Source organism: Paramormyrops kingsleyae, chromosome 16 (genome assembly GCF_048594095.1).
Source record: "Paramormyrops kingsleyae isolate MSU_618 chromosome 16, PKINGS_0.4, whole genome shotgun sequence".
Classification (NCBI taxonomy): Eukaryota; Metazoa; Chordata; class Actinopteri; order Osteoglossiformes; family Mormyridae; genus Paramormyrops; species Paramormyrops kingsleyae.
In genome coordinates, this window is record NC_132812.1 from 22,418,429 (window position 1) to 22,434,997 (window position 16,569).

General features: G+C 42.9%; 1 protein-coding gene across 4 annotated transcripts in view; it reads right to left on the reverse strand.

Annotated features, from left to right (window-relative positions):
- LOC111858404 (formin-like protein 2) overlaps positions 1–16,168 on the reverse strand; it is a 46,042-nt gene extending 29,874 nt beyond the window's left edge. For all 4 annotated transcript variants that reach the window (XM_023840159.2, XM_023840160.2, XM_023840158.2 and 1 more), the window contains exon 1: positions 15,675–16,168. In XM_023840159.2, the coding sequence (XP_023695927.1) occupies positions 15,675–15,791 (117 nt within the window). In that variant the 5' untranslated portion in view covers positions 15,792–16,168. The remainder of the gene's footprint in view (positions 1–15,674) is intronic.
- Positions 16,169–16,569: the final 401 nt, after the last annotated feature.

A 16,569-nucleotide genomic window follows, 5' to 3' on the forward strand; every position in this document is an offset into this window, starting at 1 on the left:
CCTCATTTCCAAATATCGGTGGTCAGAGGGATATCACAGGCTCACTGGTTCCCCGGGCTAAAAAAATGCGTAGGATAAATTACGCTGAAGAAAAGCACACAATCATGGAGTCCGCAAAAAGAAATGCTTGTTATTACTGGAACACGCTCAAACGTTACCTAACCTCTTTTTTTGGATACCACACAATGCCGGCATTGAGCGCAAGCCCTTAAGTCCAGAGCCTTCATCAACGGGGACAGAACTGCAAATTGGGACCTTCCACCTCACCGACCACATCACCTGATGGCTGCTTGAACAAGTGGTCACCCTTCCCCCTCCCAGCCTTGACTGTGCGTTGAGTAATCGCCGTTCTTCGCAGTTGCAGAGGACTGGTTCCGTGCTGCTGGTTTGCTGGCTCAAATTACAACAAATTTATATTTTCCCAAATTGTTAGCAAACCCCAGAACACAAAACATTTAAAAACAGGTCGTATGGGATTCAAATTGAACGAAAACAGATATAAAATTAGTGTCTGAATATTTATATTTGAGACAATTTGATAAATACTATTGATAAATACTAATTTGATAGATACTAGCAGTGGATGGATTCCATTTTGCAAATGTCTGCAACTGCCTCTCTCTGAAGACACAGTAGTTCGCAAAGACAGACCTAATGCAGATTTCGGTGCAGCCCGGTGATAAATACTAGTCTGAGAACAGTGGTTACTCTGTGGTTGACAGTTATACTTTCCAGCAGAACTTGGCAGTAACTTTACACTGATCTAAGAACAGTGGTTACTGTACATCTTACAGCCGCACTTTCCAGCTCTGAGCTCCAGCGATGGGAAATACAGTAGTTGTTCAAACTGCCCAAAAGTGGATTTATAATTTTATGAAGATGACGTAATTAGGAGCTGAACTTATAACCTAAAGGCTTGAATGACACTGAACAGCTCCTGCAGTACCTTTAAACAAGATCTTAAGGGCATAACCTTGGGAAATCAAACACTACAAGCCACTGCAGATTGTGCTTAATGCAATTAGATTCTAATTAGCAACAGGACATTAATATGAATCACATGTTCAAACGTTTGAAGAAAAATTTAACTATGTCTCAGGGTCTTGACCATTTATAATTAAGTATTTTACTTTGTCCTGAACCAAATCTGTGGCAACTGAGGCACAATGTCTGCATGTAATGTTTGTAAACTGAGCAGATATGCATGTCTGTCACCCTTCTGTCTGTAACTACTCCGGACCTGCATCCTCCCCAGACACCAGGGGGCAGAAAACCAGAGGCTTTTACTTCCCAATAAGCTCCAAGATCCAGTGGAAGATCTCATTGAAAAACTCTGCTGATTGGATGCAGGCCCCGGAGCCACAAGGTCAGGGAGATTCCATTTCCTGTTTCAAACCCACACAATCCCCGATTATGCACCTATTAGAAGGGTGTAAACAGCAACGGCTCAACATTTTGCTACAGAGAAAAATCTGAGATAGTGACAAATTGAACGATACAATATTTAAGCAGCCTTCATTGAACTGAGTAATTTTTAATAATTTAAAACGAGCTGCCTGGTTGAGTAGGACAGGCTTAATATGAGGGACAGAACGGGAAGCTGAAACAGCAGCAATTGGTTTAATTTTTTCAATAAAAAGTGGCCATACTTCCATACCATAGAAACAAGCAGTGGTACATAGAATAAAAACTGCAGATGAAAAAAAAAATTTTTCCTTTCACTCACTCCTGCTGCTGGCCCTCATATCCAGTGAACTCTAGCAGAGCTGCAGGTGTCCACTGTGTAGAGTACTCATGTAATCCGGACACTGCAGGCCCACCGCCCAGCTTGCAGACTCACGGCCCCCCCTCCCCCCCCCATTTGCGTGTGTGTTTGACATCTGATCTGCCTTTCTAATGCGAGCTCTCGGATCCTGTGAGGAGTGATGATGAGAGTCTCTGTTCACTGTACCGATAAGACCTCCACACATTTTTACCAATTATTTTCATTTCATTACCCACGACTGGTCTCTGTCTCATTTATTACCATCTCCAGGGGTTCATATGTGTGCGAGTAAGGTCAAGCTTAATTATTAACAAAGGCAACATTTCAATCCAGTTTACAGACAAATTTGCCAACCAAAGAATTAACAGGCAGGAAATTGCAATAAAGGTACAGACCAAATGAAACGTGACATATTTGTGCAGAAAATGGTCTAGATGAGGGTTTTACCAAGTCCAGACCTACCAAGCATGTCATGCGACAGGGTGACAGGAGACCAGTGCGATGGATGCAGCCTTATGCCTGCATTATTTCAGCCAAAGTTCTGCTCATATGATACTTCTAATAGTTAAGGTAGCACAACAGCCAGTGACGCATCAAGTTTCCCTTCATGACTATGACATTCAGACAAAAGGAGCTTCATATTACCAGTTTCTGACTCTGACCAGTAGGGCACCTGCTGCAGAACCAGCCACCACCCCGCACACGTGACGGGGGACACTATTTTTGATCATTCAAATTATAGCGAATTAAAGACTTTTAAAAAGTAGCTGGCAGGGAGGACACGCCACAACTGACCGAAAGTCAGCGGCTCACGGCACGACATCTGGGAGCTTTAATGTGGCGATGGGCATCTCGGGCTCAGGACCATGGAGGCATAACCTGAGCGGCCTTGTTCTCCTCCTGCAGAGGAACATTTCTGTAACAGTGAGTGCGATGGTAAAGTGAAAGTGAAAGTGATCGTCATTGTCCTCTGCATTTAACCCACATGTGACATAGCAGTGGGCCACAGCTATTAATTTGGACTGATATCAGCAACTGGCCACCTCCATCTGTCCCTGAATAAGCTCCTTCAAACCAAGACATGGGATACATGTCTTTAAGTAGGGCTAAGGACCAAAATAAAAACTGGTTTTAAACCACTATTCTGAAATGAGCTGGAACCATCAGAAGATCTTCGATTGGCTTGCCAGCATTGCAAGATTCCGATAAATAGCAGAGATATGGCGAGTCCGCAGGCCGCTTATCTCATTGTCAAAGCCTGTTAACCAGCTCAACACAGATTGTCTGGGAAAATTTTAACACGTAAAAAAAAAACGAATGGAAGAACAGACATGCAACCATACAGCGCTCTGTACAATTGAGACGTGACTTCACTTTTTAAAATAGTTTGCTTCCTTCTTTATAACTGAGGCACCCGAATCTCTGTGATATGCAGTACCAGGCAAAGGTACTATAAAAACACATTTTAGACAAACTAGATAGATAACTGACAATATTTCAATTCATATTTTTCTTTAAATACCTGAAAATAAGGCGTTGCAGTATATAAAACGCAAAGACTGTCTTTACATCTTGCCTTCCCTGAAACAGCCTTGATCACAGCCTGGTTCCTATGCAAAATATTAATCACGGACCCCTATTAACAATAACTAGTGCCAAAAAAATCAAGACTGATGAAATTTTAAGTCTAAGTAGAGAAGTACATGCAGTTTAAAGCATAATTATTTATGAAAAACCTTCTACGAAGCTGGAATCAAATTGCTAACCTGCACTGTTAGTCTAAAGCCATATTGCATGAATCAAATCTGAGAAATAGTGGCACAACTCAGAGCATCAGTTTTCAGGAACTCTGAGGCACCAGAGAGGATTTAGAAGAGCTCCTAGAGCTGGTCTGCGTCTCCTTTCCTGGCCTCCCTACAGCTTTCCTACGGCATAATCGCTCCTGGTGATTGTTAGCCTACGGCCGGGGTCAAAGCCAATGAAATCCATGGCCTCTGTGACAAAGAGTGCTGTGTCATCTCTCTCAAGGAAGCAACTGCCCTTCCAAAAGGCTCCCCAGCGCGTAAGACGCACTTTGCCGTCACATTAGCGGTATTGTGGGAGGGCGGGGCGCCAGGGCCCATTGAGGAAGCACTTGGGGGCTCCCTGACTTTGCAGATGTCACACTAAACCCTCCTTTCTAGTGTGGCAGCCCCAGGCGGCACCCTGTAGCGGACCTTCAATCGAAGCTGGCAGAACAGCGAGGCCAGTCCCAGATGGGGGGGGTGTTGGTCCCTGTGCAGCTTGGCCCTCATCCTAAAGCTGCATCCTCCATAAAACTAGAAACCACCCCCTTCCCCACACATAAACACACACACACACACACACACACACACATGTCGGGTATACCTATCCTTATGGGGACCGCTCATTCATTTCAATGGGAAAAATGCTAACGCTAACTATGACAACCATAACACCCACCCAGCCCTAACCATAACTATACGTATCCAAACAAAATACAAGTTTTTGCATTTTTAGTTTTTTCATAGCACCGATTTTAATTAAATAGAGTTTTCCCTTATGGGGACCAGGAAACCGGTCCGCAAAAGGGGGAAAAAAAAACGAATATTTATCACGTTATGGGGACACTGTGTCCCCATAAGGATAGGTATACCCGCTTGCACGCACACACACACACACACACACACACGCACGTTCTCTCCCACCCACATGGAACCCAATGTAAACAGATAAGGCTATTCCATGCAATCCATGATTTTGTGTTGTGGTGTATATATATATATATATATATATATATATATATATAATGCACGGACTGAGTGTACAGTCATCACCTCCTGTACTTCCAAGTAAGACCTGATATTTCATGGAAGAGATGATACCTACTGGGGATCACCCACCTGCGCCATCGAATGAAGACGCCAACCACCTGCTGTGAGACTCCAAACACTCTCTGAGGAGGACAATGGGGCAGCTTCCTGCATGGAATACCCCCCCCCTCCATTTAGCATTAGCCTAAGGACCTGACACTACGCCGACTAACTCACCCCACAGATTAAGGTCTGCAAAATGAAAAAGGGCAAAACACAGAAACCCTAAGGTCAGGCTGGTTTTCATCATTGTAACACTTTTGTAATTAGCATCTCAGAAACAAACGAAAGTGAAAACTGGGAGAAAAGGGGGCTTAGAGCAGTGGCCATTGTAAAAAACAATTATGGAAATTCTGACATATAAAGCAGGACATATACAGTAAGTGGGGACTGAAGATGTTCCCACAATAATTAAAAGCATATATTAATTATGTGTTTGTCTTATCTGCATGATTAGTATCTGGTACAGGAAAAACCAGACAGATTAGTTACCTACAGTATATAGGAGACAGACAAACACAGAGTAGACAGTGTTAGTGAACAACCATTCCTGACACTGCGCAATAGCTGAAGTAGAAATTCTGCAAATGCAAAGCAAGAAATCTGGCTGTAAGAAACACAATTGAACAATGTCGAATTTTGACAAAGATGTGTCAACAAGAGCCAGAATGTAATGGGGCATTCCTAAAGGACTCTGTCAATACTTGTATATTTGTCTTGGCATCCCGAGGCTTCGAATCGAGGCTACGATGAACTCTCCAGGGTGAGGAAGATGGAGGCCACGCGATCATTTTCTGACATGGATATTAGAATAAAGACTCATGTGCTTGTTTGTACAAATCAGATTAAGAAATATTTATTCACATTATTGACCGAAAAATGAGAGGTCTTTTATAAAGTATCTCTAGCAGGATGTTAACTAGATTCAGTCTAACCAAAGACTGTTATATATTAGGTCTGGACAAGGTGCAGTGGTAATATGGGTAATGTTTATTTTACGCACATGCAGTTGTTACAGGTAAGGCTCAGGCAGTATGTAAGGTACGGCTCAGGCAGTATGTAAGGTAAGGCTCAGGAAGTATGTAAGGTAAGGCTCAGGCAGTATGTAAGGTACGGCTCAGGCAGTATGTAAGGTAAGGCTCAGGCAGTATGTAAGGTACGGGTCAGGCAGTATGTAAGGTAAGGCTCAGGCAGTATGTAAGGTAAGGCTCAGGAAGTATGTAAGGTAAGGCTCAGGCAGTATGTAAGGTACGGGTCAGGCAGTATGTAAGGTAAGGCTCAGGCAGTATGTAAGGTACGGGTCAGGCAGTATGTAAGGTAAGGCTCAGGCAGTATGTAAGGTAAGGCTCAGGCAGTATGTAAGGTACTGTACGGGTCAGGCAGTATGTAAGGTAAGGCTCAGGCAGTATGTAAGGTAAGGCTCAGGCAGTACGTAAGGTACGGGTCAGGCAGTACGTAGGGTACGGGTCAGGCAGTATGTAAGGTAAGGCTCAGGCAGTATGTAAGGTAAGGCTCAGGAAGTATGTAAGGTAAGGCTCAGGCAGTATGTAAGGTACGGGTCAGGCAGTATGTAAGGTAAGGCTCAGGCAGTATGTAAGGTACGGGTCAGGCAGTATGTAAGGTAAGGCTCAGGCAGTATGTAAGGTAAGGCTCAGGCAGTATGTAAGGTACGGGTCAGGCAGTACGTAAGGTAAGGCTCAGGCAGTACGTAAGGTACAGGTCAGGCAGTACGTAGGGTACGGGTCAGGCAGTACGTAGGGTAAGGCTCAGGCAGTACGTAAGGTACGGCTCAGGCAGTACGTAAGGTACGGGTCAGGCAGTACGTAAGGTAAGGCTCAGGCAGTACGTAAGGTACGGCTCAGGCAGTACGTAAGGTAAGGCTCAGGCAGTACGTAAGGTAAGGCTCAGGCAGTACGTAAGGTAAGGCTCAGGCAGTACGTAAGGTACGGCTCAGGCAGTACGTAAGGTAAGGCTCAGGCAGTACGTAAGGTAAGGCTCAGGCAGTACGTAAGGTACGGCTCAGGCAGTACGTAAGGTAAGGCTCAGGCAGTACGTAAGGTAAGGCTCAGGCAGTACGTAAGGTAAGGCTCAGGCAGTACGTAAGGTAAGGCTCAGGCAGTACGTAAGGTACGGCTCAGGCAGTATGTAAGGCAAGGGTCAGGAAGTATGTGAATTTTTCATACCACCATGCCGCCTAGAATGCAGTATATGGTATTTTGACAGTATTTTCTAAAGCAACACTATTTCAAAATGAGATTTGAACACACAGGGGCTTGACTTCTTTTTTTGTTTTAAGGAAGGAAGACAGGCATCGGAGCTAAAATACTCGGGTCTAGGCTTAAAATACTCTGGGGGGGGGGGGGGGGTTCAATAAAATTAATGAACGAATGGAGGAAGGAAGTTCAAGCACAGAGTCCAGACCAAAATTTTGTTCCAACCAACCAGTCTTTTTCCTCATCTGGTCAGCTAGTCTGGATTTTCACTCTCTGGGCCTGAATTACCCACTCCTGTCAGTATGTTTTGCTTAGGCAAACATTTTTACTTTAAGTGGATGATTTGATTGCACCAGTGAATTCTGGGAAACTAAATCTTAACACGCTTTTAATGATTGTTCCATTTCAAGATCATCTAGCACGCGGAAAAGAAAAAAAACTCAGTGCAAAGTTTGCCACTGTTTCTGCAAGTCAAAGACTGTTAAAGCAGGATCTGGCTTCACATGACAACCTGATGCTTCCAGTGCCAAGAGGTGACCTAAGCTGGTACTGGAGGAACCCTCACGTTTGTGTGTGTGTGTGTGTGTGTGTGTGTGTGTATACAGGCACACTCCCCTCCCCCCACAAAACCAGTTAGTACAGCTCAAGATCTTAATTAGCAAGAGATTAACCCACTGTACAAATGTCATCACCATGGAGACCTCATCTATAGCGAAACGCACCACTGGCCCTCAAGGGTCACTGCAGCCTTGGGGCTTTCATTGCTATAGCAGATCAGAACCTGTTCTTCCTCATGGACTCACATTCATCGATGTAAAGTGAGCAAGATGACCTAACGAGGCAGGTGTAATCATACAGGCGCAAGAAACTGTATAATATCTAACTCAGACCATATTGCTCACTTCCCAAACTCTCCTAAAACCTACCAACAATAAGCCTCACATTCTACAACACCATTACAGCAACTAGGCAAACTGTAATCCTGGATCAGCATTAAAGAGTGACTAGTGTACATCTGCAGCACTGGCAAGCCATGAAACAATGAGAACTTTTGGAGATGGGCATTAGATAGGAGGTCACATTGGCTTGGAATCTGACAGCGATGCAGGACACAGGGTGGGGGTGCGGTGGGGGCTCGGGGGGGTGTTGGCTGAGAAGCTAGGTTGCTACATGGCCTAGAGCCCAACAGCGAGGGGTCCCTACAGATCACTTAGCCCACTGCGTCTGACTTCAGGCCCAAGAACCCAAACCAATACCCTGAGATTTTGGCCAAGGATCTCTCCTCTGGAGCATCTTCATGCTTGTAGGATGAAACCTGACCCGATCATCTGTAAGTCACATTACTTGCCAAGCCTGGAATCCAGGAGCAAGAAACGTTCCCAGCAAAAGGACATCCTCTAGGGGATCCCATCACGACTAGCTCATCACCAACATGAGCGGAGCACTTCCAGAAACTGCCGTTTTCAGATGTGCTGCACACTGAAGAGAGATTAGGAGCTTAATGCTTCACATTCTGGTGTTTCCAACTGATTTTATTATGAGAGCCAAACTGCCTTTCAAACAGTAATATTAAAGAACATAAGAAAATATATATTACTGAACACACACACAAACACACACAACAGATCAACTTCTGTTGTTAAAATCATAAATATCCAACAGGAATTTTTTACTATAGGACTGTGGGGAGTTTTTCTTTCAGATCTAAATTGCAACTGCAAATTGCTATTACATCACAGTACGAGATTCCATTAATTCATACCTATAAATCCATCTTTGGACCACTTACCCTTTCCAGGGTATCGGTCCTGCGAATGGGCTTTCAGTGCCTATAAACCAGATCAGTTAAAAAATTTAAATTTGAAATAAAATGCCAAGACAACTAATGCCCTTTTTCGGGGGGGAAAAAAAAATGTGTTATACCACCAAAGCAACCAATAACGACCCGCTCAAACAGAAATGTCAACAGTATTAATGATGACAGATTGTATTAATGTTTATTATTAATCTATGCAATACAACGCATCATTAATGCTTATAATGACCATTATAATGCATTATAAACGTGTCTATAGTGCATTATACAGTAGATGAGAGCCTCATAGTGCATTCATAATGCATAATTAACATGGCTGTAATGTGTTATGCCTTTTTACAAATATTTATAGCCAAATTTATAATACTTTATGAATGCATTATACATGGATGCTTTAAGTGTTACTGTCATTTCCTTATATTCAAATAATAAAAAGAAAATGTTATATTTTGTTCAAGAAAAAATCAAATACAGTGGAAACTGCTTATAATGATCACGGCTGTCTGGGTGAAATTGATCACTATAAGCGCATTATAACTGATTTTTAATTATTTTTTTTTTACATCTTTATGTCTCAGGTAGATTTCCATCGAATTGACATTTGTATATTTATTACATGAATATAAGGTAATAAAACGGACAGCGTCGATATTTACTAAATTTTATTGAGGATTTCAAAATATAGTATAGCTGTTTCAAACGCTTTTCAAATTACAGTACTACACAAATTAATTTACTGAACTGTGTATAATTCAAATACACTATAATACAGTATACTATTGTGCATAACATACAGCCTATTGCAGTTTTGCCACTGCATGTTGGTGGCTCGATTTTGGAGATTTACAATTAGATGCGACTACCCAGAACAGCACACCGCAAGGCAAAATAGTGCAATCAAAGTAAAGTTAAAAAATAAGAATTACTGCAGTTAAAAATCTTTCCATATGTTATGTATAAAAAGACCCAAAATGAACACTGTAAGCAGACTATTTGATTTCTATAACAAAATTATTTAATCAAGTATTTGTACGGGACGTTTTTGAGCCATATAAGCGGTTGATCATAACTATGAATAGTTTCCATTGTATATCGCTTTTATACTTATTCATGGTTTAAAAAAAGCAATACTTTGCAGGAAAAAAAGTTTCAATGTTCAGAGAAACTCAAGCCAACATCAAAAGGATTATTTGTTTCTGAAAGAATAGCATTGTCACAAAAGCCTGGTGTTATGGAAATGTTAATTAAACCATCAGCACATATGGGCATCAATCTGAAAGCATTTAAGGTGTTTATAGGAGACACATGTGCTACCTACATGTTACAGCCCTCGCAACAGGCAAATGGCATCTGAAGCAAACAGCCAGAGATGACATTTTTATAAAAGACAGAAATTGCACTTCTCATGCAAAATTTGGTATGATAATAATCTAGGATATTTACAGCAAATTATATCAGAAACAATCCACTCCAGGTCACAAATAACAGTCAAGCATGCTACTATAATTTCCTCACAACTTCCCCATCTGCCAACAGGTTCCAAGCAACACGCTACCTAGAGGGATGGAAATTATTTCCATGAGGATCCCGTGCTTAGTCCACTTTCAGTGAATGCACATTTTTATGGAGTCATCTTTCCCGGGTGAGCCCTTGTGCAATTTATCACGTCGCGTGAGTGAGAGATTCACCAGGGCCACTTGGTGATGACCGTGCTCCTATGGAGCCTTGCGACCGGACGAATCAATTTTTAAAGAGCAGCAACCATTAGTGGGGCTGAAAGTTCTAACGCATTATTACATCTTGAACGCCGAGGGTGGAAATAGCCCCACCAGACAGTGTCCCAACTCTCAAGCATAATACATGGTGGGGGGGCGGGGGGGGGTAATTTCCGGAACACCTATAACATTGTTTTTTTTGTTCCATCCAAACTCAAGAGCTGATATGACACGACATGCAGAGATTTATGAAATTCACAGAGAACAAATGAATAAACCAGCACTGAAAGAAATACAAACTGATGAAGATTCATTCAGGTGTCAGACATACAAAGCCGACGCTAGGCCAAGGCACTGATAGATTAGTCAGGAAACAGGCTTGCGAGTTTGATCTCTTTCCAGGGAGAGAGAGGGGTGCTGAAACTGGGTCGGTGTCCAGTGTGGTCTCCCCGCGTGTAAACCAGTCTCTTCAGCTTTTACGCCAAAGTGTAAATACAGTGCCACGTGGGATTTTATACTCGCCTCACAGAGTAAGATAAACACCCTGATGCCCCAGAAATAAACAGGCACAGAAACACCTCACCCCTCTGGGCTCTGCGGCAGGATTCTCCACATCTGTTTCAAACACGGTCAGCAAAAACCATTTTGTTTACTCCGATCCTCATCGTAGCCACTGCTTTGATCCAATAATAAAATACAACAGCCAAAAAAAAAAAAACTAGCACTATGGTAACAGAATCAGGGCTTACTTAGAGGGACAATTAAATGCATGACCAGCTCAGTAATCAGTTTTATACTCTAATCTCCTGCAAGCTCCTACTTCTAATGAAATGAGGATTTCAAAAAAGCAAACAAACAAATGGTTCAATGACTGGAAGAGTGTGTGTACATATTAATTGAGTAGTACCAGTAGGAGTTAAAAATGTAAGGAATAAGAGAAAACTCTAAAGTGTACCACACTAAGTGCATCATAAAACAGGGATGATTATCGTGTATCAAAGGCGCTCTGAAAACCTAAATCAATGCCTGAATATGTAACGCAAGAACATACCCGTAAGTAACCCTGAAAATCAGAAAAACATACATCAAACCTTCTGATTAAGTAAAACAAAACATATTACTTCCAGTTTGTAGGTCACATGTGAAATAGCTGCTCTCTTATCTTGTTGACAGCCTTAGTCGTGATAATAAAGTCTGGTTAGACTACAGAGCTAAGCCAGAGACAGCTAAGGAAGTTCCTTCCTTCGTAGAATTGACCAAGGAGAAACATATTTCATGAGTAAGTTAGAGACCCTCTGCAATAAGGTTTCCTTATTATCTTCTATGACTAGAATTACTGTATTTATGCTGAATGTGTGAGAAAAAATCTGGATGCAAAATGGTTCAACAACTGAACACTGTGAGGGATAAGAAGGTTGTTGGTTCGATCGCCGGCTTCGGCAAAATGGTCACAAGTCTGTTGGGCCCTTGAACAAGGCCCTTACCTGCCCAAAACACTCCAGGGGCAGCGGATAGATGACCAGACCCCAACTGTATACATACTGTCCCTTGTTACCCATTTGACTTTGGGCAACTTGGACATTTTTTAAACATACGTAATATTTCAGGTGATCGTATGTTTGACAGTGTTACGCTACCTAGTGTGCATTGCATACAGTACGATAATCCTTGTGGGAAAATACCACACCGTATAGCAGCCTGACCCTCCCAGCCCCACACACACCTCCCAGTCTATTTCATGCGCATAAAGGTCAGTGTGATTATTCTACTCCGACATGCATCCATTTCAACGTACGACCTGTCTGTCGAAACGGAACGTAAGTCGGGGACAGTCTGTATCTGTACGTTTATGTCTCAAAGGAGAGCTAAATGGGAGATGTGCACAGATCTGCATTCCAATGTGTAATTTTCAGGAGTCAACCTCCAAAAGGTACGACTCTGGACCTCCAGCTTTTTCCCAAGTTATTTATAGATTTACCGCATGTCATTTAGTAGTTGAAGTGGGCCTGAAGCCAGAAAGCAAAGGGCAGAGGACACCCTGTATGGAACGCCAGCCCAGCTCAGGCACACACACTACGGGCAATTCAGACACACCACTTCACTTCAGCGTTGTGTTTTTGGACTACAGGAGGAAGCTAGAGAGCCCAACGGAAAGCTGCACGGGGGGGGGGGACACTGCAGGCATGAGGCTATGGTACTCACAACTAAGCCCCAGCGATACCACATCTTATAACGCATGCTTTCTTGCGATTTTTCACTAGCGACTTCCCATCAAGGCGGAGTAACTGGTGATGTCATCAGTGACAGACACTCACAAGCAGAGACAGTTATGGCACACTCTGACTGCAAACACTGCTGAACACTTCACCGGAGTTTACACAGCAATAAAACGATTAAGCAGCACGATCACAGTGCCGAACTCATAGTGGCAGCAAGGCAAGTTGCGTCAGAGCAAAGACCCTTCACTGGAGAGGGTATCATCTCGGTGCGAGCTGGGAGATTCACTGGGCATCCAATCACACAACAGCCCCACGCTGCAAGCTGCGAAGAACACCTGTAATACAGGGAGAGTGAATTTCATTTCATGGCGACACAAGAACGACCTGCTTACCCACTCACCGACCTAGCGAGCTACCAACCAAGACCTCAGATTCCACAGCCTATTCACATTTCAGCTCCACCTGCACACATGGGCTTCACAACTAGTTGATTAGAAAATGAAGTGTTCAGACATAAGAAATAAACAAATCGGGGGTGGGCAGGATCCCAGGCACACTGTCGCAGTCATGGACTGATTAACATCCACCTTTTAATCTAAATTCATTTTAGGGTTCTCTGCACACTTAGACATCCTCGTAAACGCAGATCTGAACGTGGACCGGCCAAGAGCTCTAAAGAATTGGACCAGACCCACTGCTAGCTGTAGCAAATCACTCATCATCAAAGACTTACAGGTTCAATAATAATATTTAAAGAGAGGCAACTGCCTTTACACTGTTGAGGAGAGCACTTAATTCTCGAAGAAATTCAAGTTTCGGGATTGTTAAAAGGATTAATATTAGAGGGATCACTTTAGATTAAGGCATTGACTTATAGCCAAGACAATTTCCATGCCTCTCTGACCACACTTCAGACGTTTTTGAAGGCAGATGCAAATACAATAAGGATATAAGCTTAGTACTGAAATTCCAGCTTGTGCATTAACAATCGGAAAGACCGAAACACATTCAGTGGTAATACTTTCTGTCTATGATGAAATTTCAGTCAACGTGAGCCGTCCTTAAAGATTAAGGAGAAATGCTCAATCACCTTGCAGTTAGTAACCAGTCCCTCCCCTCAGTGAAAGTGTACACACACACACACACACATACCAGCCATAGAGGTTGCATCTGTCAGCCAATTACAGCCCAAGAAGATCACTATGACAAGCCATGGTCTCCTACAGCGACCGATTGAACACCATGCAGAGCCCAAGCTTAAGTCAGGGCCTGTCAGCTGCTGGCCTGTGGGCCTGTCATATGTCACCATTTTCATTTTCCAAGCCCTGACTTAGTCTTTATCCAACCTCAACACTGGTTTGGATTTAAATGATGAGAGAACCATGCAGTAAGTGATGAAAAAAAAGTTACCAGATAACAGGAACTTGGAAACAAACAGCCGTAACTAATTGTGAGGACAACAACTGGAATATGTAACACAAAGAATATAAAACCAGTAAATGACAGGTATTATTTTAAATCCTGCTTTCACTGCTACTTCTGCAATATCCTTTGATATGGACAGCCATTTTCAGAGCAATGACCATCCCAGGATGGTGTGTGGCGTGTCCTAGGATGACCTTATAAAACTCAGGCACCCCTCCATCCAAAAAAAAAAAAAAAACATTTTCCATCATAATTTTTTAAAAAAGAAATCTAGGCTACGAGTCACCAGCAGCAACTACCAGCTATATACAGGACGACTGCTTTTTCCCTTTCCAAAGGCTATTAATGACTTGGTGAGTGACAACATTTATAAGCACCACCACCAGGCATGAGCTCTTCCACGCAAAGGCTTTTTGATGTGCCAGATGTTAAATGAGATCTTGTTGCGCACCGACAGATGATCAGCTTAAACAAAAGATAATTAAAGCCAACTTGCCAGCGAAACGCAGGTGCATCTTCAAACTGCGCGGCTGCCCAGAGATCACAGTCCTACGACCGGCGCTCCTGCATGGCTGAGTAAACGCACTTAATTGATGCCAGGCAATAAAACGCTCCCCCGGAGAAGCACGTTTTTAACATTTTGGACTAAGGGTAAAGCGTGTCGGAGCGCTGTAATATCATCGGGATCACTTCAAAGCGACCGGTGCCCGTTTCAATCCGCCTTTATACCGCAGATCATGCAGCGCGTTCAGCAGACAGCCCCCGCTATCCCAAATTACACCCTCAGACTCGCAAGACTAAAAAGGCGTGGCGATCTTCAGGAATCGGATTTACTTATTCTGCTTTTCTCGTTACTTGTGTTTTTTTTCTTTTAAATAAGCGGAAACTAACATACTCGATCCATCGCTAGATGTATCACATACGAAATGACTAGCAAATAGCCTACTGCAAATTAGGATATATATTTATATAATGTATTGCTACAGAGCCATAGTGGTATTTTAATATACTTGCTCAGGGACCGTAATCAGGCGAATGTCCAATGGGATTTTTTAATTATTAGGCCTATTTTGCGAACGACTGGTATTTAATAACATCCCGGTTTTAGTGTATAAACAGTTTCTTCATGTTTAACTGTGTTTGAACCTATTCAGACAAATCATTTTTCCCCCTTTTTCTAATTTCAGAAAAATGAGAGGTAGAATTTTGTTTTCCTCTTATCTGCTATAGGCATACGTACTTGTTGCACTGACTGGCATTTATAGCTTTCCCCTTTACCGGACAGAGAATATATACGGAAGTTGTGTGAAGCCAGTAACCACCATAAACGCTTTAAATTGCAAATTAGTAATAGTCCATGTGGTTTTCCCATATGCGCGCACTGATTCCAGTGTTGGCTGCTGGGGACGCATATTGTCCGTCAATTATTCTCAGATGGAACATAATCTAATCAAGGTTATTCGGCTAGTCTGCAATTAAATCAGACCGGCAATATTCAAAACATCCCATATAATGACAGCTGAATACTCCAAAGGGCAGTGGCAACCAGACCATAAGGCTGCCGCTGTCTGTGATAAGACGTAACAGACTTGAAACAGAAACCAATCAATGTTCCTTCAGAAATATTAGAAAGCATTAATTAACCTACCAAAACGACGTTAAAACGCTCTTCCAGTTCACATTGCTCCGGCATCGGCAGTTTCAGGGGCATATGCGCAGCCCTGAAATCAGTTTGTTGAGAATCCATGCTCCCCGCGTTCCCCATATTTCAGTCTTTTAATAAAACAGCGATCAACCTTCACTGACAACTACTGCGACTCGGGCTAGACAATAAATGGGTTTATCATCCGTTGATACTCCGTAGTCTTGTTCCAGGCTGGTCACACCGCAGCGCAGCGCCGGAGGGGAACATGCGCGTCTCCCCCCTGCATCCTGCCGAGAGTCTTAGGGATTCCCCAGCCTTTCCATCTGCTGGAAGGACGGAGGTGCTCTTTAACCGTATCTTGCACAATTTCTGCACCCCTCCCAGTCGGCTGCGATGATGATGTTCATGATTCAGACTCTGCGGATCCCACCCCCCCGGCACTGACAGCAAACTGAGCAGGACCCGAGTGCCCAGGACGCCCCGCAGTCACTTCCCAACACAATGCGCCCTTTCAGGCTGCCCCCCACCCCGGGCGTGCCAAAAGCTCTAGCGAAGGAGACTGATATTTGTTATATTGCATTCTGGTACTTGGAGTCTTTTAAAAAAATATTTGTTTTATAAATCGATGAAAAGTGACATTTATTTGGTTTTCGTGTTTTCCGTTATTTTTTACTGAAAAAAATAACTGTTACTGATGTTACTGAAAGAAATATACTTAAGGCTCCTACAATCCACACATGCTTGCCACGCACTGAAAGTAAAGTGTTTGGTTTGATACATTTTATCCAACACAATTTTAGACTACTGTTAACTACCTGGTTGTAGCCTAATAGAAGTACGCTAGGCTGGCATGCACGGTATTCAATGAGAATAAAAAACGGATTCGGTACTCGATAGT